General features: G+C 38.0%; 1 protein-coding gene across 1 annotated transcript in view; it reads right to left on the bottom strand.

Annotated features, from left to right (window-relative positions):
- MBOAT2 (membrane bound O-acyltransferase domain containing 2) overlaps positions 1 to 17,218 on the bottom strand; it is a 77,509-nt gene extending 60,291 nt beyond the window's left edge. The window contains exons 1-2 of the mRNA XM_008932711.2: positions 17,076 to 17,218; positions 13,639 to 13,716 (exon numbers count right to left, since the gene is read on the bottom strand). Of these exons, the coding sequence (XP_008930959.1) occupies positions 13,639 to 13,670 (32 nt within the window). The 5' untranslated portion in view covers positions 13,671 to 13,716; positions 17,076 to 17,218. The remainder of the gene's footprint in view (positions 1 to 13,638; positions 13,717 to 17,075) is intronic.
- Between the last annotated feature and the right edge of the window lie 1,594 nt (positions 17,219 to 18,812).

The raw sequence follows: 18,812 nt of genomic DNA, 5'->3' as shown, positions 1-18,812 counted from the left end.
ACCCTTTGAACTGAAAAGCATGGAGAAGTATGGTAGCTTACACACAAAAGGTCAAGGCACCACACTGTTCTACACAGACAGGAGAGGCAGGCAGTAGGCAGAAGGAAAAGAGCAAGGAGTTGCATCAATTCACAGCAATGCAACCATTAGAAGGTTCTTGGAATGGAAACAGAAGGTCCAGCTGCTGAAGGGGAACACAAGTGCACAAAAGGATGACAAAGTACGGCCTGCAGTACAAATCAAGTCCCGAGATGGGTGAAGGTTTTGAAAGCATCACAGATTTAGGACAGTCAGTACTCTCTTGTTCACTCAGCCTCCAGTTTTCATGACATACAAAGGAAATTATCCTTAAAAAAGTCAAATTCATGCCCAAGCTGATTGAAACAATTGGCCAATTTCAAATGGGCAAGCATAGCGCTAGCTTCCTTTCACTAAGAAGCTAACAAAACCAGAAACAAACAAAAAAAATTAAACCAACCACAGAGAGCCCATCATACACTTTCATTTCTAAGACTCAAAGGGGACAAGAAATGGACTGAACTGTGGAGGAACAACTCATAGGATCACAGAATGGCTTGGATTGGAAGGAACCATAAGGAACATCTGGTTCCAACCCCCTTGCCACAGGCAGGGACACCTTCCACTAGACTGGTTGCTCAGGGCCCCATCCGCCTGGCCTTGAACACTTCCAGGGACGGAGCATCCACATCTTCTCTGGGCAAAACTGTTCCAGTACCTCACCATTCTCACAGGAAAGTATTTCTTTCTTATACCTAATCTAAACTTACTTTCTTCCAGCTTAAAGCCATTCCTCCTTGTCCTATCACTACATGCCCTTGTAAACAGTCCTTCTCCATTTCTCTTGCAAGCCCCTTTTAGGTACTGGAAGGTGCTCTAAATATCTCCCTAAAGCCTTCTCTGTTCCAGACTGAACAGCTCCAACTCTCTTAGGCTGTCTTCAGGGGACAGGTGTTCCAGCCTTCTAATCACATTCCTGGTCCTCCTCTGGACTCAGTCCAACTGTTCAATGTCCTTCTGATGTTGGGGACCCGGGATCTGGACACAGCACTCCAGGTGGGGTCTCACAGGAGCAGAGTAGAGGGACGGAATCATCTCCTTGATCTGCTGGCCAAGCTCCTTGTGATGGAGTCCAGGATATGATTGGCTTTCTGGGCTGCAAGTGCATGTTGCCAGCTCATGTTGAGCGCCTCATCAACCAACAGCCGAGTCCTCCTCAAGCCTACTCTCAATCCACTCTCAGCCCAGTCTGTAGGTGTGCCTGGGATTGCCCAGACCCAGGTGCAGGACTTGCACTTGTCCTTGTTGAGCCTCACAGGGTTTGCATAGGCCCACCTCTCAAGCCTGGCCAGATCTGTCTGAATGGTATCCCTTCCCTCCAGTGTATCAACCACACCACAGTTTCACGTCATTGGTAAACTTGCTGAGGGTGCACTCAATCCCTTTCCCTTCGTCATTGGTGAACACATTAAATAGAACTGGTCCCAGTAGCGACCCCTGAGGGACACCACTCATCACTGGTCTCCACTTGGACATCAACTGCAACTCTTTAACCCCACTAATACTAAAATGAGGACCTGATCTTTAGAAATCTGCAAATGTCTTAAGGTATTGCTTTAGAATTAAAAAGATACAAGCAAAATCAAACCTAATAAAATAAGCCAGTATTACCTCAGATACAGGAAACAGGCAAATAAATACCGGCTAGAAATATTTGTACAAAAGCCAGTTGGGATTGTTTTCAAGCTGGTAGACTCAAGCATCTTAATATGTTTTCTTAAAGGAAAACACTCCAGTGTTTGCTTTCCAGAAGAAAAGTTCCTTGTACTTAGGTAACAGCCTATTTAAGCCATAAGCCAGCTGTGAGCCCTTACCACAAAGAAGGTATCCCAGGCTGCATTAGGCAAAGTATTGCCAGCAGGTTGAGGGAGGTGATCTGTCTCCTCTACTGGGCACTGGTGAGGCCACACATGGAATGTTGGGTCCAGTGCTGTGTTTTCCAATACAAGGGAGACATGGACATAGTGGAGCAAATCCAATAAATGGCCAGAAAGATAAGGGACTGGAGCATCCTTATATGGAAAGGTTGAGAGAGCTGAGTGTGTTCAGTCCAGAGAAGAAAAGGCTCAGGGGAATCTCATCAATGTATGTAAATACCTGAAGGGAGGCTACAGAGAGGATGGAGCCAGGCTCTTTTCAGTGGTGCCCAGTGACAGCAATGTGCCCAGAGGCAACAGACACAAGCTAAAACACAGAAAGTGCTCTCCAAACAGCAGGAAACATGACACAAGTTTACCACAGTTGTTGTGTACTCTCCCTCCTTAAGAGATTCAAAAGTCATCTGGACATAGTCTTGGACAACTGGCTCTAGGTGGCCCTGCTTGAGCAATAGGGTGATCTCTGGAGGTTCCTTCCAACCTTAACCGAGCTCAAATCCTGTGAAGATCTTTCAGCCTGTTACAATTAATAAAACTGATTATTTCAGTTACACATCAGAAAACAAGGACTTGTGCCTGTATGAGTTAATTGCGGAACCTTAAGCCCAAAATTTTGCCATTAGAAAATAAGATGCTGACAAAGCAGATAAAGTAACCAGTTGCTGCAGGGGAAGGCTCACTGCTGAGCCTTTAACGAGAACTGTCTGGCTGAACTGAGACTACCATCCATTTTCTCCCTCTGCCTCCTCAGAGCTCTTGGCATCGAAAGCATCCAGCAACCAGCATCCATCTGGCAGGAGTCCTATTCTGGAATCCTTCAGGCCCACAGAGATAGAGCACTCTGAACTTCTCTGGTAAAATGAATCAATATTTCCATTTGCAAAAGATTCGCTTTGACAGAGAATCCTTAACTGAGCACACTGATAGTTCAAGGATTGTCTGCTGAAGTTACCCAATGACAAAGCCTGATTACTCAAATCTAAGAGAACAACAGGTCAGATCACAATAAATACACAAAGTCCATAATTCAAGTACCACTTACTCTGTTCGGGTTGTGTGGTCTCCTCTTTCCCATCCCATCTTTTCTCAACTGCATAACAAACCACAATTTCCTCGAGTTACCTGTTAACCACTACCTACTACAGTTCTTAAGAACACCTGCACACAGAGACAGAAACAGAGCAAGAATTCTCACTGCCAAGAAGGGTAAAGGAAAGTGACTCAATATAGGTTGGCCAGGTATCTGCTCGGTGACTTGATCAAATGCCATTTCAAACATATGTCATCATTGTTTATGTGATATGTGACATGAAAACCGAAGCAGTACATCCAGAACATACTGGACAGTGTCACAGTGTTCCTGTGTGTTTACAGATAATGGAGAAAAAGAAAGAAACTAAGAAACAGAAACTATTTTCTGATTGCTCGCATATTTTCACTCTTACTATGAGAAATTAAGGAAAAAAAACCCAATATGTGATTATGAAACACTGGATAAATACACTAGGAATAGATAGAGGCTTCATTTCACAATGATGACAAGCACACAGCAGGTCATTATCATTCTGATAACATATACTTCAAACAAATGTCTTCAGCGCTGACCTGAAGAATAAGTTTACAAGAAATACATTGAATAATGGATGTTCTTACGTCAGTTAACACCTATAACAGAATATTAAAATGATTAAGAATGATTTTATTTCTTTATTTATTTTGCTCATAAACGCAAGATGGTGATGCTTGCAAGGAATGGATGTTTTAGCTAACACTGGCATTGCTTTTACCATTACCCATTTTACCAATTTCAGAAAGCATCACTTACCTTATAACCCACTGCACTATTATTACTAAAATATATGGGGTTTACTACTTCCAGCAAAAGGCTCTCATCTACCATAAGAAGTGGACAGGGACTGCAACTGATATTAATGTGTGTTTGAGTTTATTTATGTTGTAATTTGTATCTCAATCCTCATTCATAAGAGGATGGCGTTTAAGAATAGAAATAATTTTGTATTCCTGAGGCACTTCTACACTGCAGAGAGAATACTTTTGCAGGACCTTTGAAAAACACACTGAGTAGTTATATAAGCAGCAAAACATAGTTAGCACAACAAACTACACTTATTCTGCTTCTAGACTCCCTAGGTTCTTTTATTTAGACCCTTCTACTATTTATACACATTGTGTCACATATACTAATTGCTCAAACATGAAGTACAAAAAAAATGCCAGGGAAACTAATCAGCCTCCAAAGCCACATACTTTACATCAAACCAACATCAGAATAAACCTTTATTTTAACCCACTTTTCAGAAGCCACACATGAACCAAGTGTTGTTTTCCCATTAGAAAGCCTTAGCTTTTTCAATTTGGAAATATCCTACCTGGATGTGGATGTTGACACTTCAGATATTTATACAAAACACAGCAAGAGCTGTTATTCTGTTCTCCAGCAGCTGGGAATGATGAAGAAGCCATTGGCTTCTGACTGCAGCTCTGAAAGCAGATTGGTAGTAATGCCCTTGTGTTCTTCTGGAAAGGTCCCTCAGGCACAGTAATGGAACATACCACATCATGGTCACATAGACCAAACTGTAATTTTGTTACCACATCAAATGGTAAGAACTTACTGTGGGGACAATTCTTAAGTAATAGCAATCATACTGCTTACATGAATTTCTAAAGCAAACCTTTCAGTGAACCTACTGCAGTCAAGCCAACTGAAAAACAACACCCTCAAGACTACAGGTTTTCTGTCTGCAGAAGAATGTGCCTACAGCATGTACTGGTCAGCTTTCCAGAGCACCATGGTCACTCAGAGAAAGAGATCCAGAGGTGCCTGGACTTTTGTTTCATTAGAACCGGAGACAAGTGGATACTGCTGATCAGTGAGATCTCCTTCCATGTTGTAGGGAAAAAAAAAAAAAGAACAAAAAGGATGCCTCTAGAAGTTTTCCTCTTGATTTATTATAACACATTTACCAAGTTTTAGCTGACATCTGTATACCTTATGTAGGGAATGGTAAAAATCTTACTATTTCTCACTATATACATACCACCTCCTTTATACCTCACGAGATGTCCTTAAAGTGTTCAACAGATTATGAGCTGCTTTGAAGACAAAAAGCTCTCTATAAAAGCAATAATACCTATCACTAAAAATGGTACTAAGTATCAAAGACAGAAGGCAGTGACTAGGCACATGGATGACAACACAGCATATATTAAACATGGTATCACAAACGGATACCATGGTGGAGGGAAGCAGAAGAGGAATATCTGATAAGCTGAAAAGCCTGAGACTTACAGAAGAGTTTTCAAGATATGGGATTTAAAACATCAGACTCCTAAAAAGAGAAGAATACCAAGAAAAAGAAAGCCACCCATGTGACTGTTGTTTAAAATTGTGCATTACTTGTATGCACTGTGCATTCCCGTGTGGTACAATCTATTAATAAAACAGATTATTCAGTCTTTAGGTAATCTTACACCAAATTACCCAGAGCTTCCTTTTGCAAGCCTACTGACTTTATAGTTCCTGTTGTGCCTGTGATTAGTAATGACTGCAAGAACTGCTCAGCACTTGGCTATACTAAGTATTTTTTATTTCATCCAGTTTTGAAGATTAACATCATGCAGCATTGTCCAAGGTACTTGCATTTTCTTACCAGATGTAAACACACAGCAAACCTGTTTAAGCACCACATGGCTGAATTTTCACAGAAAATAGAACACCAAAAGTTCCATTTAAGTCAGATTTAATACAGAAATCACAAAGCAATTTATGGCACCTTTTTTCTATTTACCCACTTCTCTTTCAACATAATCCAGTGCATCTTTTAAACAGAAAGTTTGAAATTTACTGTTACAAAACAGTAAGCTTCCCAGCTAAAAACTATGCCAATGGATATGTAAGGAAATAGGATTTCTTGCACATAGCCAATTCATAAGCAATTCATCCACACTGAAGAGAGTAAGTAAATCAGTTGTATATCTTCTCATTGTACAGAATAATGAATTTATGTTTGAACATCAGAAAAACATTTGTCTTAGAAAAAGCTGAAAAGTGAATTGAAAGTAAAACCAAACCTGTAGTGTCAAACACTCCCTTCGATATTTCTTTATTACTCAGACTGGCTTCCACCTGTTTCTACTGATTTAGAGACACAAGACTTCTGTACTTTCTCTTGTCATAGTCTTTGTTTTACGTGTTTTTCCCTCACTCCCCTTTTTATTACTGATACTACATTATATAAATAAAGAATAGAAAGACTACTTGTTGCCTAATATGGTCTCCTCCTACCAAATTAACTGTCTCAATTATAGCTGGTTTATTTCACTTTAAATTGAAATGAACCTAATAAATTTAAGTTAATAATGTCAAATCTGTAGAGTTATTGGATGAGGGAAATTAAAGAATAAAAAGGTTTTGTGCAGGTCTGGATCATATGAGAAGGCTAAGCTACATGAAGTCACCTCAAATCAATTTTAAGCTATAATAGACATTGAAGCAAGACACGAAAAAGAAATGGTTAGCATGCTTATGACAACTGGAACTATCCAGGATCATGTTACTTACTATTAAGGAAGACTTGGGTTTCATAGGGCAATCTGCTCTAGTTGATCCTGCTTTGAACAGGCGGGGTTGGAGTGAGAAACACTTCCCTCCTCAACTATTCTGTGATTCTGTGGTCTCATCTTTAACTTCCATTAAAGACACTTGATCTACAAAACCAATCAGCTTGAAAAGCTACATGAAACTTACTAATATTTTTAATTGAGACACTGCATTTTAAAATGAAGGCATTTGTATTTTTAAAACTATCAATGCTTTTTATTTACATCCATCTTCCCTTAAAAGAAACAAAACACCAACAGAATTTTTGTATTTTGTTGTGCATTGCCATCGAGGGTCATCATCTTTTAGATCCAACCCAGACACTTTGTACACCACCACTTGCAGTTCTGCAGGCAAAACTGACTTGCATAATTTACAGCCAACAGTTCCATTAAGGACAATGAAATCATTGTTTGCTGAGCTTGTCATAATTATTCAAGTGAAATTTGCCTCAAATACAAGATTTTTCACCAAAGCATAAAAAAACATGCAGAAGCATGCTCCTAGTGAAGAAAATTGACTATAAGACACAGAATCCTTGCATGTAATCTCTCTATCCCAAATGCTACTGGTTAAATTCAGTCAATGCCATGCAACCAGAATTTTTAATCAACTCTTATTAGTGGCAGTCTTTGCCAAGAGCTGAAGAAGAACACAGCTTTCACTGAACTCTCCTAGGTACAATTTATTCTGCCACTTCATTTTGTAGGGAGCCTGATTTATTTGACATCAATAGTTTGTTGAGGTAATAAACCATGCAGCAATGATACCATGACTCAGAGCTCATTTGCTACCAGTCAAGTTGCTTGGCAGCGTGACAGGCAGAGTAATGTGCCTTGAAGAAGTATCTGTATGGATGGTACAGCTTTCAGAGATTACCAAATACAAAGCCCAGAAAACATGGCTTTACCCTATCAATTTTCTTTTGCTCGACTGATTGTGCTCAGCTTCACTTTGAGCAAAAAGATTAAAAAAAAAAAGATTTATGCAAGCAATAGCTACTCTGTCCCAACAGATTTCTAACACACCCAGGCATTTTAAACTACTGCTTTCTTCCAAGAAGGGGTCGTCCTTTATATGCTTATAGAAATGAAATACACAGTGTGAAAAAAAACTACCTATCAATTTAAAGTTTAGGGAAGTAGGAGAACCCTCTTTCAGGTAAAGATCAATACTCAATAAGGTATAGTTACTTCACAAAACAGAAGTCTATAAACTTTTTCACCTGAGTTTTTTTCAAGTGTGATTAAACAATGCCATTGGCATGTAAAATCTTTTAAGTCTGTTCTCCCAAGAACTCTGTTCTTTTGAGTAACATCAGCAATCAAGTAAAAATAAAATAAAATTAAAAAAAAATAAATAAAAATTAAGAAAAGGGAGCAGGGGACAGGGATTTAAAAAACAAACTGATTTTGAATCTTCTCTCTGGAAATACCAAGTATATGATCAGATTTCTTTTCTAGTTGCATTTAGGCAGAATATGCCCCCCTTCTGTACCAAATCAACTGAAACAGCCACAACACTTCAAAAATGCCTTTGCCTTGTTGTTTATTATCTTTATCAAGCTCTATATTTAAGCATCAACCTTTATAATAGTGCAGACACTACATCACTCCCGTCCTTCCTTCTTTCTCCCTATACATACATGGGAACACATACACCAAAGACTAAATAAATGTATTTAATCTTTATTTAAAAGTGCAGCAAAAAGTGATAGGCACTAACGGTAAGAAAATTCTAGTTCTCTTTTCACTCCATTTCTGTAATTACAAAAAAATATGCTCAATAAAGGCTTTTCCATTGAAACATTCCAATTTTAAGAAGGATAATATATCAAGTTATTTTTCAACTTATACTTTTATTGCTTTAAGGCATGCATTGGGTTCTATTCAGGCGCAGCCAGGAGAGCTACAGGAAGTTATCAAAGTGGATGAACTACTAGTGGGTAGCTACTTAAAACAAATACTTTCAGAAGAAATTCATAAGGATTACTAGGAAATTCCTTCACAGCTGCTTACTTCAACAAGTGCTCACTTTTAAAGTCATGGAAGACAGTCATCCATTTATGTAGCTATTTTTGTAGTGATCAAATCTCCAGCATACAGAGAATCACTGCATGGTGCTAGTCAGTGCTTCCTTTCACGATCTTCAGAATACTAAAGTCTGATCTCTAGGTAAGCATCAGAAAAATCATGACATTCAGCATTATTAAAGACACGACTGACAAATTAAGTGTCACAATAACCACGCCATGTGAATTAGTTCACTCAGATGATCAAGACTTTAATCTGAGATTTCTAAGACAAAAATCATCAAACCTCTTCCACACCTCCTTTGCCAAATCTCCCATTGTTTGTCAATGCAGCAATAAGGAATGAAGGCAAAGGGGAGCAAGGCATTGTTCAGTCCTGGGTCTGGTTAGGAGGCTAAGGGAACTTACTGAGGACTAACACTGCCAAATCCCAAGGAAAGTATCTCCACAGAGACCAGATCAGTTAAAACAAAAGTTTGGTTTGCTTATTCAAATATCTATTTACATTACCATGTTCAAACAGCTCACATACATGGGCATAGGTACAGTACAAAGAATTGTACATCTATCAAACCAAAATAGAACCACAGAACAGCTGAGGTTGGCAGGGACCTCTGGAGGTCATCAGGTCCAACCTCTCTGCTCAAGCAGGGCCACCCAGTGCCAGCTACCCAGGACTATGCCCAGGCAGCTTGTTAATATCTCTAAGCAGGGAGACTACAACCTCTCTCAGTAAACAAGTGTTTCCTGATGTTCAGACAGCATTGTGTTTCAGTTTGTGCCTGTTGCCTCTGGTCCTGTAACCAGGCACCACTGAGAGCCTGGTTTCCTGTCTCCAGGTACTCAAATATGTTGCTGAGATCCCCCCCTTTTCTCCAGGCTGAACAGTCTCAGCTCTCTCAGTCTTTCCTCACAGGAGAGATGCTCCACTCTCATCATCTTTGTGGCCCTTTGTGGCACACACATGTCAGCTCATTATGTATTTACTGCTATTCATTATCTTGGGTTTCTGGGTTCTTCATTAATTTACTTTTCATGACTTGTATATGCCAAAAAAAGTTAAGGAGGTTATTTCTGGCATTAGAAAAAAAAATTCACTTAAGTCTTAGCAGTTCAACTCTAGACTTCTAGAACAAGTATCATCCTGCAACTTTAAGCATAACACAGAAGGTATCAGACATGAATAGCAAGTAGAAACCTTAAAACCTTGTCATCAGATCACCTGTGCAAGCACTGCTCCCATAGGTCTTAGCTAACAGTAGCCAAAGGTTTAAGAAAAAAGAACCTTGTGGCATTTGTGGTTTTGTCTTTTAAGACAAACAGCAATTTCATAATCATAGAAGAAACAGAAGAATTTCTAAGAAAAAGATAAATATTAGTACTATATCAGTTACCAAGTGCAAATTCATTGGAATTGAGAATGTTTTTAAATATATTTTTCAGTTTCACAATTAAGTGAGCCATGAGAGCACCAAACAAACATTAAGATAGCTTAGTCCCAAATTAAAGGACAAAAGCTTTTGAACCATTCAGGCAAACTAGTGTGATCACTCCACCTTTCATTCAAAGTACTATGATTTAAATAAGACTTAAGTATAAAAATAATGGATCAATTTTAGTTACATCCAAGTCTCAGATAACTCACTTTTTGCTAATTAACTTAATTCTAAAAGTTGTTAAAATTTAAAATATAAAGTTTCCTTCCTTTTTAATATGTTGTTCACATCCCACCTCAGGTTTTACCTTTTATTTTTCCCCTCCCTACACTGTTGTTCAATTAAGGCTTTCATCTTCAACACGCCACGTATGTCAAGACCAACCTAGATGCAAGACCTGCACAAGAGCTGGTTCCCTCAGGAAAACCACAAAGGTTGGCACTTCATAGTAGAGACATTTTTAGAATCCAGTGGAAGTACATTAAGAAAGAAACAAAGGTTTAGAGGAGTAACAGTATCAAACGTGAAAGTGTTTTGGAGAATGTGGAAGTTTATAAAAAAATCTCCTTGCTTTGGAGGGTAAGGAAAGCCAGCACACAGCAACTGAACTGATAGCAGTCTAAAATTTAGTTGTCCCTTATTTGTTTAAGCAATTTTTAGAGAGGCTGAAGAGACTGAGGAGCTATATTAGAGGGTAGGGAAAGCAAGAAAAAGGAGAGGAATAGTGACTTTCCCATTCATACCCTTATGAAATCCGCAGGACAGCAAGCAGGGCAGGGAAAAGAAGAGGGAAACTTAGTTCAGTGAATGAATTTAGATAATGGACAATAATATTTTGTACAATACACAAGTGCTCTTCCAGTACAAAAGTCACTTGAATTCATATTTACACCACATATAGGTACTTGATGTTCTATAGACTCTAAGGTTAAGTTGCTCATGAACAAGACAGGTAACCTCTAACGAGGACTGCCAGCCAATGGGCCCCTCTACAGTACAGAAAGTAAGTCCCAAACCTTGGGTTACGCAGGTATATCCATGTGCAACAATTAGCTGTATGTATACACACATCTCCCACTAAAACATTGACAGGGTCCTTCTCCTGAGGCCAGGCAACAGCAGCTGCACTCTACTATACAGCACTTAACCTTCCACCTCCTCTGGGCTCCATGAGACACATTCATAGCCTGAAGACAAACACTTAGGTGGGGACAGGAGTTACTCACATTAGTTTCTCTTCAGATTGCCAAACAGAAAGCTGTAAGGGGCATTTTCATAACAGAAAATTAAGAGTATGTGGTGCTTTCCTTTAGTAAAAGGTACAGGCATTATCCCTTCTGGGATACTCTGGCAATAGAAGGAGTAAACCTTGTAGTTTTGCCTGTATCACCTATTAGAAATGACTCCTGGAGCTTCCCATACAGTGTGCAAACACTGTCCACAACCTGAAGTAACAAATGACCTTGTTACATTTTTTTTCCTATACTGAAAGAAGAGTTTTTTAGTTTTATACAATGGCACATTAATTCATGCGGTGATACAGCAACAAAAGGCGGGTAGTCAAATCTAGGTTTTCCCCTCTCAGCTGCAGAGTAACAGTTGTGTATAACACAGTAAACATTTCAGCAGATCAGGTCATGCAGTTAAATCAACTGGTGTGAATTAGGAGCATTGGGAATTAGAGTTCCCTTGCTCCAACGCAGCAGTGTTAAATATACACATGCCTACCTGCCTCTCACCATGAGGAATGTAAACCACTGGATTTATTTTTATGAGAAACCTATGTAACCTGTTATGATAAAAACCAAAGTGTTCCTGACTGGTACCTCCCTACTCTGCATTTAACCATATTAATAATGTCTTTTAAAATATTAAGTTATCTAAGTTAGACATTGCTGAATGTCTAAAGAGAAATTGACCTGAACAAGTTGCTTTATCAACACCCCTAATCAAATAAACAATTTGTACAGAAACCGGCTGTCCAACCAAGTGAGGTTCTCTCACATCTGCAGTAGTTCAAATATGTCAGACAAATGAAAATCCTGAAGATAAGAACCTAATATGGGATATTTCAGAAGACATTATATTCAGAATCACAGTATAAAGCAGCAGAGTGCTCTAATAGGTAGGATCATGAACTAAGGCCACCCTGGCTCTGTGCTTTCTGCATAAAGCAATTTTCCTCTTTATTTCTTTTACCAGAGTCTTTCCTAACTACCTCACATACTTCAGGAATCTATTCAAGCAAGAATTTGCTATTTTACTAAACATTTATGCAGGAATTAACACAGTGGGAACTTAATTTAGTTCTGATCTCTAGGCTAGTGGAATAGTAAAACATATGCATACAGTAATAAAATAAATGTCTTCCCTTCTTTTAAGAATGATTTAAAAAGAGAAACAAGTGTGTCCTAGTTAGAACAGCTGGGACCAGTTCATCACTGGATGGGCATAACCCAAAACTGTGTATTCTATAGCCTTCCATGCCATTTCCCAGAAATAGTTATCAATAGACTATTTACACCCTCTGCCCAGAGCAGCCTGACTCCTCAGGCTCTAAACTGGGTGTTAAGAGGCCTGTGAGATGGGAGGATGGCCCCTGTCCTCACACCCACTGTGGAACTCCCCGCCATGAGGGAAGTACTGGGCATTCCTGCCTGAACTGGAGAATATATAATCTTGGAGTCTTGGAACTTTTTTAACCACTCATGGGATCCAGAAGAAGACTGCAGACCACCACTCTCAGCCAGACTGCAACCACCACCCTCGACCAGACTGCAGTCACCACTCTTGACCAGACTGCAACAGCTCTCTCACCAACAGGTTTTCTCCTCTCCTTTTACACTTTGGACTCAGGGGGCCCAAAGAACACCACTCTGTTCATGCCCCAGGGTGCCGGGTTTTGTGGGTTAAAACCAATTGTTTGTCTGTATAATCGTACTTACTGTATTATTTTATTAAATTGTTATTCTGACTTATAATCTCTCTTTTGAGTTGGGTTCATTTCCCCTGCCGGTTTACCTTTAAACCAGCACAAAGTGTTATTCAGATTCTGCTAAGCTAACCATGTGTTCAAGCAAACTTAAAATAATGCCCTATGTATTTTACAAGCATATTCTTTCCTTAAGACAGCATTCATACTGTGTTATTAAAAAAAAAAAAGAAAATAAAAAAGAAGAAAAGACAAACAATTAGTACCAAAATTTCTCACATACATTCTCTTCTCTTCAGATATCTTCCTTCTACTATCATTGGCTGTTATCAAATTACATTTGTATAGTTAACTCGTTTGTGAGACACCTGAAAACATTTAGGTTTAAGTAATGACAAAAAAACTGAAATGTGTAGAACACAAAGAAGTCTCAGTGGGTTATTAACATCTGTAACAAGCTTTAGATATTCCAAAAAGCTGGCAAAAATTCCCAAATAAGCCATCTTCTCCCCTGGAAATAAAACCATGGTTAGTAGAATTCAAATACTGTAATGTTATGATACAACTAGAAGTATGGCACATGTGCACCATTACCAAGGAACTCTTAAGCAGTAGCATTCTTGTAAAAGCAAAAAAAAAAATTTAGAATGGAAACTTACTTGTGCATATTTTCCACTCCTATTACGATCATGATATAGTAGGAAATTCCACTTTGTATAACAAAATGTAAGGCATACCTAGGGGAAAAAAACAAGCACCCTTACAGCGTTTTCTTTAAAGGCAATAAACTGCATGCATTTATTTAATGTGAAATTAAAGAGGTTCAAAGTTTAATCTCCCTTTAACATAGCACAGACAGCAGCAATGAACAAAAACTACAGACTTAGCTAGAATGCTTCAGCTCATAAACAATCATATAGTTAACGTTGATAATCCTTAAAATACAGAGAATATGTGTCATAATACTTCCACTTGGCATTATTTCCTGTGTAAATAACATGAAAGTTTTCTGGTTTAATTTCCATATGCATCTTTTTACCCATTAACAACAACAGGCTCAGATAAGCCACAATATCAGCATATGGTAAGATTTCCCAGTCAACAGAAATGGTGACCATGTCCAGCCAGTCTCTTTGTCCTGAGTTGTCAATAACTAATAAAGGCATACCAGTGATGACAGTCTCAAAAACACAAACAAAAAAACCCTACACAGTAACAACCCACAGATTTTTTCATGAAGGTGCTCTAATCTCTTCTTATTTCTTTTCCACAGCTATCACAACCCCATTGCTTTGGGGGGTTGTTTTGTTTTTCCAAGGAGTTATACTTCAGTAAGCTGTAGAGCCCTGGTAGCAAAGCAGTGCCAGTGGTTGGGGAAAAGAACTGATTCTTGGTAAGTTGAGTCTTTTTCACCCTTGTACTAGAACTGCCTCGGCAGCACACTCACATGTGCTCAAGTGACGCATTGATCTAATTTTGGAATTTTTTCCCCATAAAAAGCTGTCATTATTTTGTTACAGTGATACTGTTTTCTTTCAGCTTATCACCAGCTATTTCCTAATTTAACTCCTCCTCTACTCACAACGAAATGACTTCAAAGACTTTCAACAAGAAACCCAGTTCTTTCCAACTAAAATCCTACAGAGTGTACACATGATGAACTGAGGGGAAACCAGTCACTTGGGCACAAATTGACCTTGAAAATCTTTACTTTTTATGGAAGGTCCAATCTGCACATGCTCCCATGCTTCACCAGTAGCTAGTCTCATCTAAGAAAGGACTACCCAAAATTCAACTACACATTTAGTATAGCAATTGCCAATTCAAAAAGTATTCACCTTCTTTTCTTATCAGCCACATATTAGCAATACTGTGTAGCAAAGACAGGCATTAGTAAAATGACAAAAATGTAAGTTTAAGAATTTGCTTCTTATACAGAGAAAGGAGAATAAGATATCAAAGCCTAAAAGTGCGGATTGACATGGAGTATCATATCAGGATTGCAGTCGCTAAAAACATTTCTCTTTCAGAGTTGTTAACAATAGCAATATGATTGATCTTTGATTCAAACATTAAAGGGGATATATTGAAATACCACATGTAGTAGTAAATTTTAAACATATACAAAGGGTATTCTGGTTCCTTTATGCTATTTGCTATTATGCCAAGGGAATTATTCCTTCTCTTCCTCTCTTACACCCCCATCACAAGTACTACAAAGGCAACTGAAAACTAACACGCTTGAAACTGAAGATGACAATATAGCTACTAATAAACATCCTTAAAAGGGTGCAGATTCCAAACTATTTCCCACATTTAGGTTGGCATGATCTTATCTGCAAATCTACAGTTACTGTTTTCTTATATAGTGTTTCTAGTAACAGTTTCTTTTTTGTTCTATATGTGTTATAACACACATTATGGCACAATCAAAGTGTCACTGAAGGTATAGCACAGGCTTGTAACCTGTATGTAAACTTGATTTCTTGGGGAGGGGAACCAAACAAAACAAAACCCTCAAAAAACCTGCTCATACAATATGTACTTAAATAATAGGAAAAAGCACACAGCACAACACAGATACCAGTTTTTTAAAGAATGTATACTTTTAACATCTCAAATTATGTTCTTTCTTTTCAAGGTTTTTAAAAAGCTTTTAGCTTCATGATTGCAAAATAGAAATTCATTGCTAAAATAATTGCTCTAAGTATGATCCAAACCAAACTAGAATAATCTGGATTTCTACTATGGCATAAAATGTATCTCTTATTTCTTTTCCAGGGCATATTGCCAATGAGAGGCTTCCACAAAAATGTATTTATGTCTGTTGGGAGTGGAGGTTGTTTCTTTCCAAAATCTCCCATACCCAAATTTCACATAAAAATATATTGATAACACTTTCTAATTACAAGTTACAATTAATGATTTCTGCTTCTAAAGCAATGGTTACATAAAGTGCTTCTAAAGCTGATACACCTCTCAAAGAACCCACATATGATAGCACCTATCTCCCATATCATCCTCCTCATTTGGTGCTAATACTGGAAGTCTTTGACATCAGATCTCTCTCTCAAAGCAGAATACCACGGTCAAATGTTTAAGAAATGGATGGGAGTTGTAAAATTTTATATAAAAGTAAACTGCACATGTAAATCTAAAGAATAAAGGTTACTGATTTCTTTTCCTGAAATTAAAAGTAATACATATCAACTAATGTTAAGAGGTCTCTGCAACATGCCAGTATAGAAGCCAACACTCTGTATGTGCATCTTCCCACCTCCACAACAGCTTGATTAATTCCCCATAGCTCAGTAACACTATAATAGCCAACATAAATGAGTCTTCTATACACTTAAAGCCAAGTAAGCATTTTGTTTACAATGCAATAAAAGGAAACTGGCACTTAATTAATCTTAAACTATCTTGGGAAAATGCAAGCCACTTAGTAAGCTATTTTTGAAGGAAAAAATATTCACAAAACTAAATTGATACCCTTTTCTAGCTCTACTAACATTCTGGTTTATAATACTGAAAAGTCAAGATATGCAAACAGCAGACACACAAAATCTGTGTTTGAAAGAGAACCACATCTTTCCTCCAAAACATTAAAGAAAAAAAAAAAGGCACAAAACACACAGAAATTGAGGCCAGCTCATTTCCAGGTGTTTTATACTACTAGGAGTATCATCAGTACCAAGGTTCTGGCCACTCTTCCTACAAAAAGTCTGATTATATTCAATATTCAGAAAAAGACACAGCAAGTTCTCATGTGCTGAGTATTTATGGGAAATTATCTTCGTCATCACACCAGTGCTATGCCTCAAGACAATACTTCTCCAGCAAGTTTACAGGAAAAAGCAGCACAAGTTAAACAAACTGCACCTGCTACCTGCTTCATCTGCCCAAAACCACAGGCAGACAGTATGGTAGTTACCAATTTGCAAACAAAGATCTTTCAAAATTTGTGCACCTCATCAGAAAATTTGAGTTAACTTCTGTACATCTGCAGCAGCCAAAACAACACAGAATTAGATAATAAGGTTCTTTGAAACACAAAAACAAAATTCTACAAGTTTTGAATTTAAGTGCAACTTACCATCCAAAACAAAAAAGTGCAAGATAAAGGCCCAAGAGGGTTGCAACAACATGTCTTATAAATGGGCTAGTTTTGCTTGAATGAAGGTATGTTCGAAACCAAACAGCCGCAAGCAAGGCAAACAGTTGGCACACTACAAAGTTGACCTGCATAAAAAAAGAAAAGAAACAAGTTCTCACACAAATGTGTATTAAAAATTAACAGAAATATCCACACATTTTTAGCAATCTGCAAAACATTTTGCTCTGCCATGGTTCTTCCCCCAGCACATCAGCCTAAATGAGCTCCTCCCATGAGCCCTTCACCTGCTAAGGCACAATAAAAAAGTGTTCCCTGAGCAGCTCCGAGGAAAAGATGTAAGGCAATCTGTGCATAAATCAAGAAAAAAATTCTGTATTTTCCTGTAAATTTTCTAAATACCAAACCACTCTATTAACCATGAAATCATTTCTGCTCTCCAGTAATGTGAAGATCTGGGCTGGGTTTTTATTTGTTTTTTCAAAGTGAGCATGACTTGGAATTACATATCAGCTCTAGAAATCACTGTCAGATCACTACAATGGCCTGTGTAGAAGCAGGGCTCAACAGAGTGCACTTCAGTGGGATGTAATCAGATAAACAGCTTGGTTGCACACCGGATTTTCTTCTTGTAGATTCAAGTAGGATAGTTTCAGAAATTCCTTTTCCCTTCAGGCCATTTATTCTAGAAGATAGAATATTTCTTGTATATTAAATATTTAAAGGTATTAGGGCACTGAAAGCAAAAGTGGGATTGAAAAAAACTAAGCCACTAAGTAAGAAGAATCATTCTGAGTGTGGCCTGAAAAAAAATTAACAGTAAAGGCATGATAAAGAAATAAATTCCTCAAATACAGCAACCATTACCAAAAGTGGCTTAAGCTAAAAAAAACTGGATAAATCCCTTTATTTAGAAAATAACATTTCTCACTCTTAGATTTTTTTTCTTGCATAGAAAACTGCCTAACAATTTTCCCAAGTATCCCAAGTCATCACAAGCAACAGCTGAGGGACCACTGCTTCAGGTCATAAGCACTTCAATACATGAAACTTGCATACACTGCATGCTTGACCGGTCCTCCACACAACAGTGTTTTAGGTTCTTTGATGTGACTTAACTGAAATATACATTTCATCTTAACACCACAGAGTAAAATGACAATACTGGTTTTATGGTCATGACAGAAGCCTAATATTGGTGTTTGCAGCAATTGTAGCACACTTGTAGTACTATAATTCAGCTAGTCCATTTCTTTATCATTTTTCAACCACATTTCAGGCTGTAACAGGTAAAGGTGAGAGTATACCAACAGGGTTATATTTAAAGTAGAAATTAAGTAACACCAATAACTACAGAACTCTCATCTTTGTAATAATTGCAGATTCCCCATTTCCAAATCCAAGGATAATTTTCCTTTTTCTGAGCAAATCAAAAACCTTCTGTAATAACAAGCTACAAAAGCACTAAGTGCTAGTAGGGAGAAAGACTCAAAAGCAGGGCTGCTCGTCTTAATAGGAGCAGTTCCCTAAACTAAACTGTCATGTACAGTTTGCCATCCATTCTCTTACTCCTACATTTCTATTATGCTTTTAACAGTATTTGAAAAATCCTAAATAAATGAGGATATATTCTTTCAGGGCATAACTTGACCTGTTTTCTCTCCTTTATAAGCAATGATGCAAATGAAACAGAGTGATGTTTATAACTCAAGATTATTC

Source organism: Manacus vitellinus, unplaced genomic scaffold (assembly GCF_001715985.3).
Source record: "Manacus vitellinus isolate BGI_N305 unplaced genomic scaffold, ASM171598v3 scaffold_11_pilon, whole genome shotgun sequence".
Lineage (NCBI taxonomy): Eukaryota > Metazoa > Chordata > Aves > Passeriformes > Pipridae > Manacus > Manacus vitellinus.
Note: the sequence above shows the minus strand (reverse complement) of the source record. Positions and strands in the feature narration are given on the sequence as shown.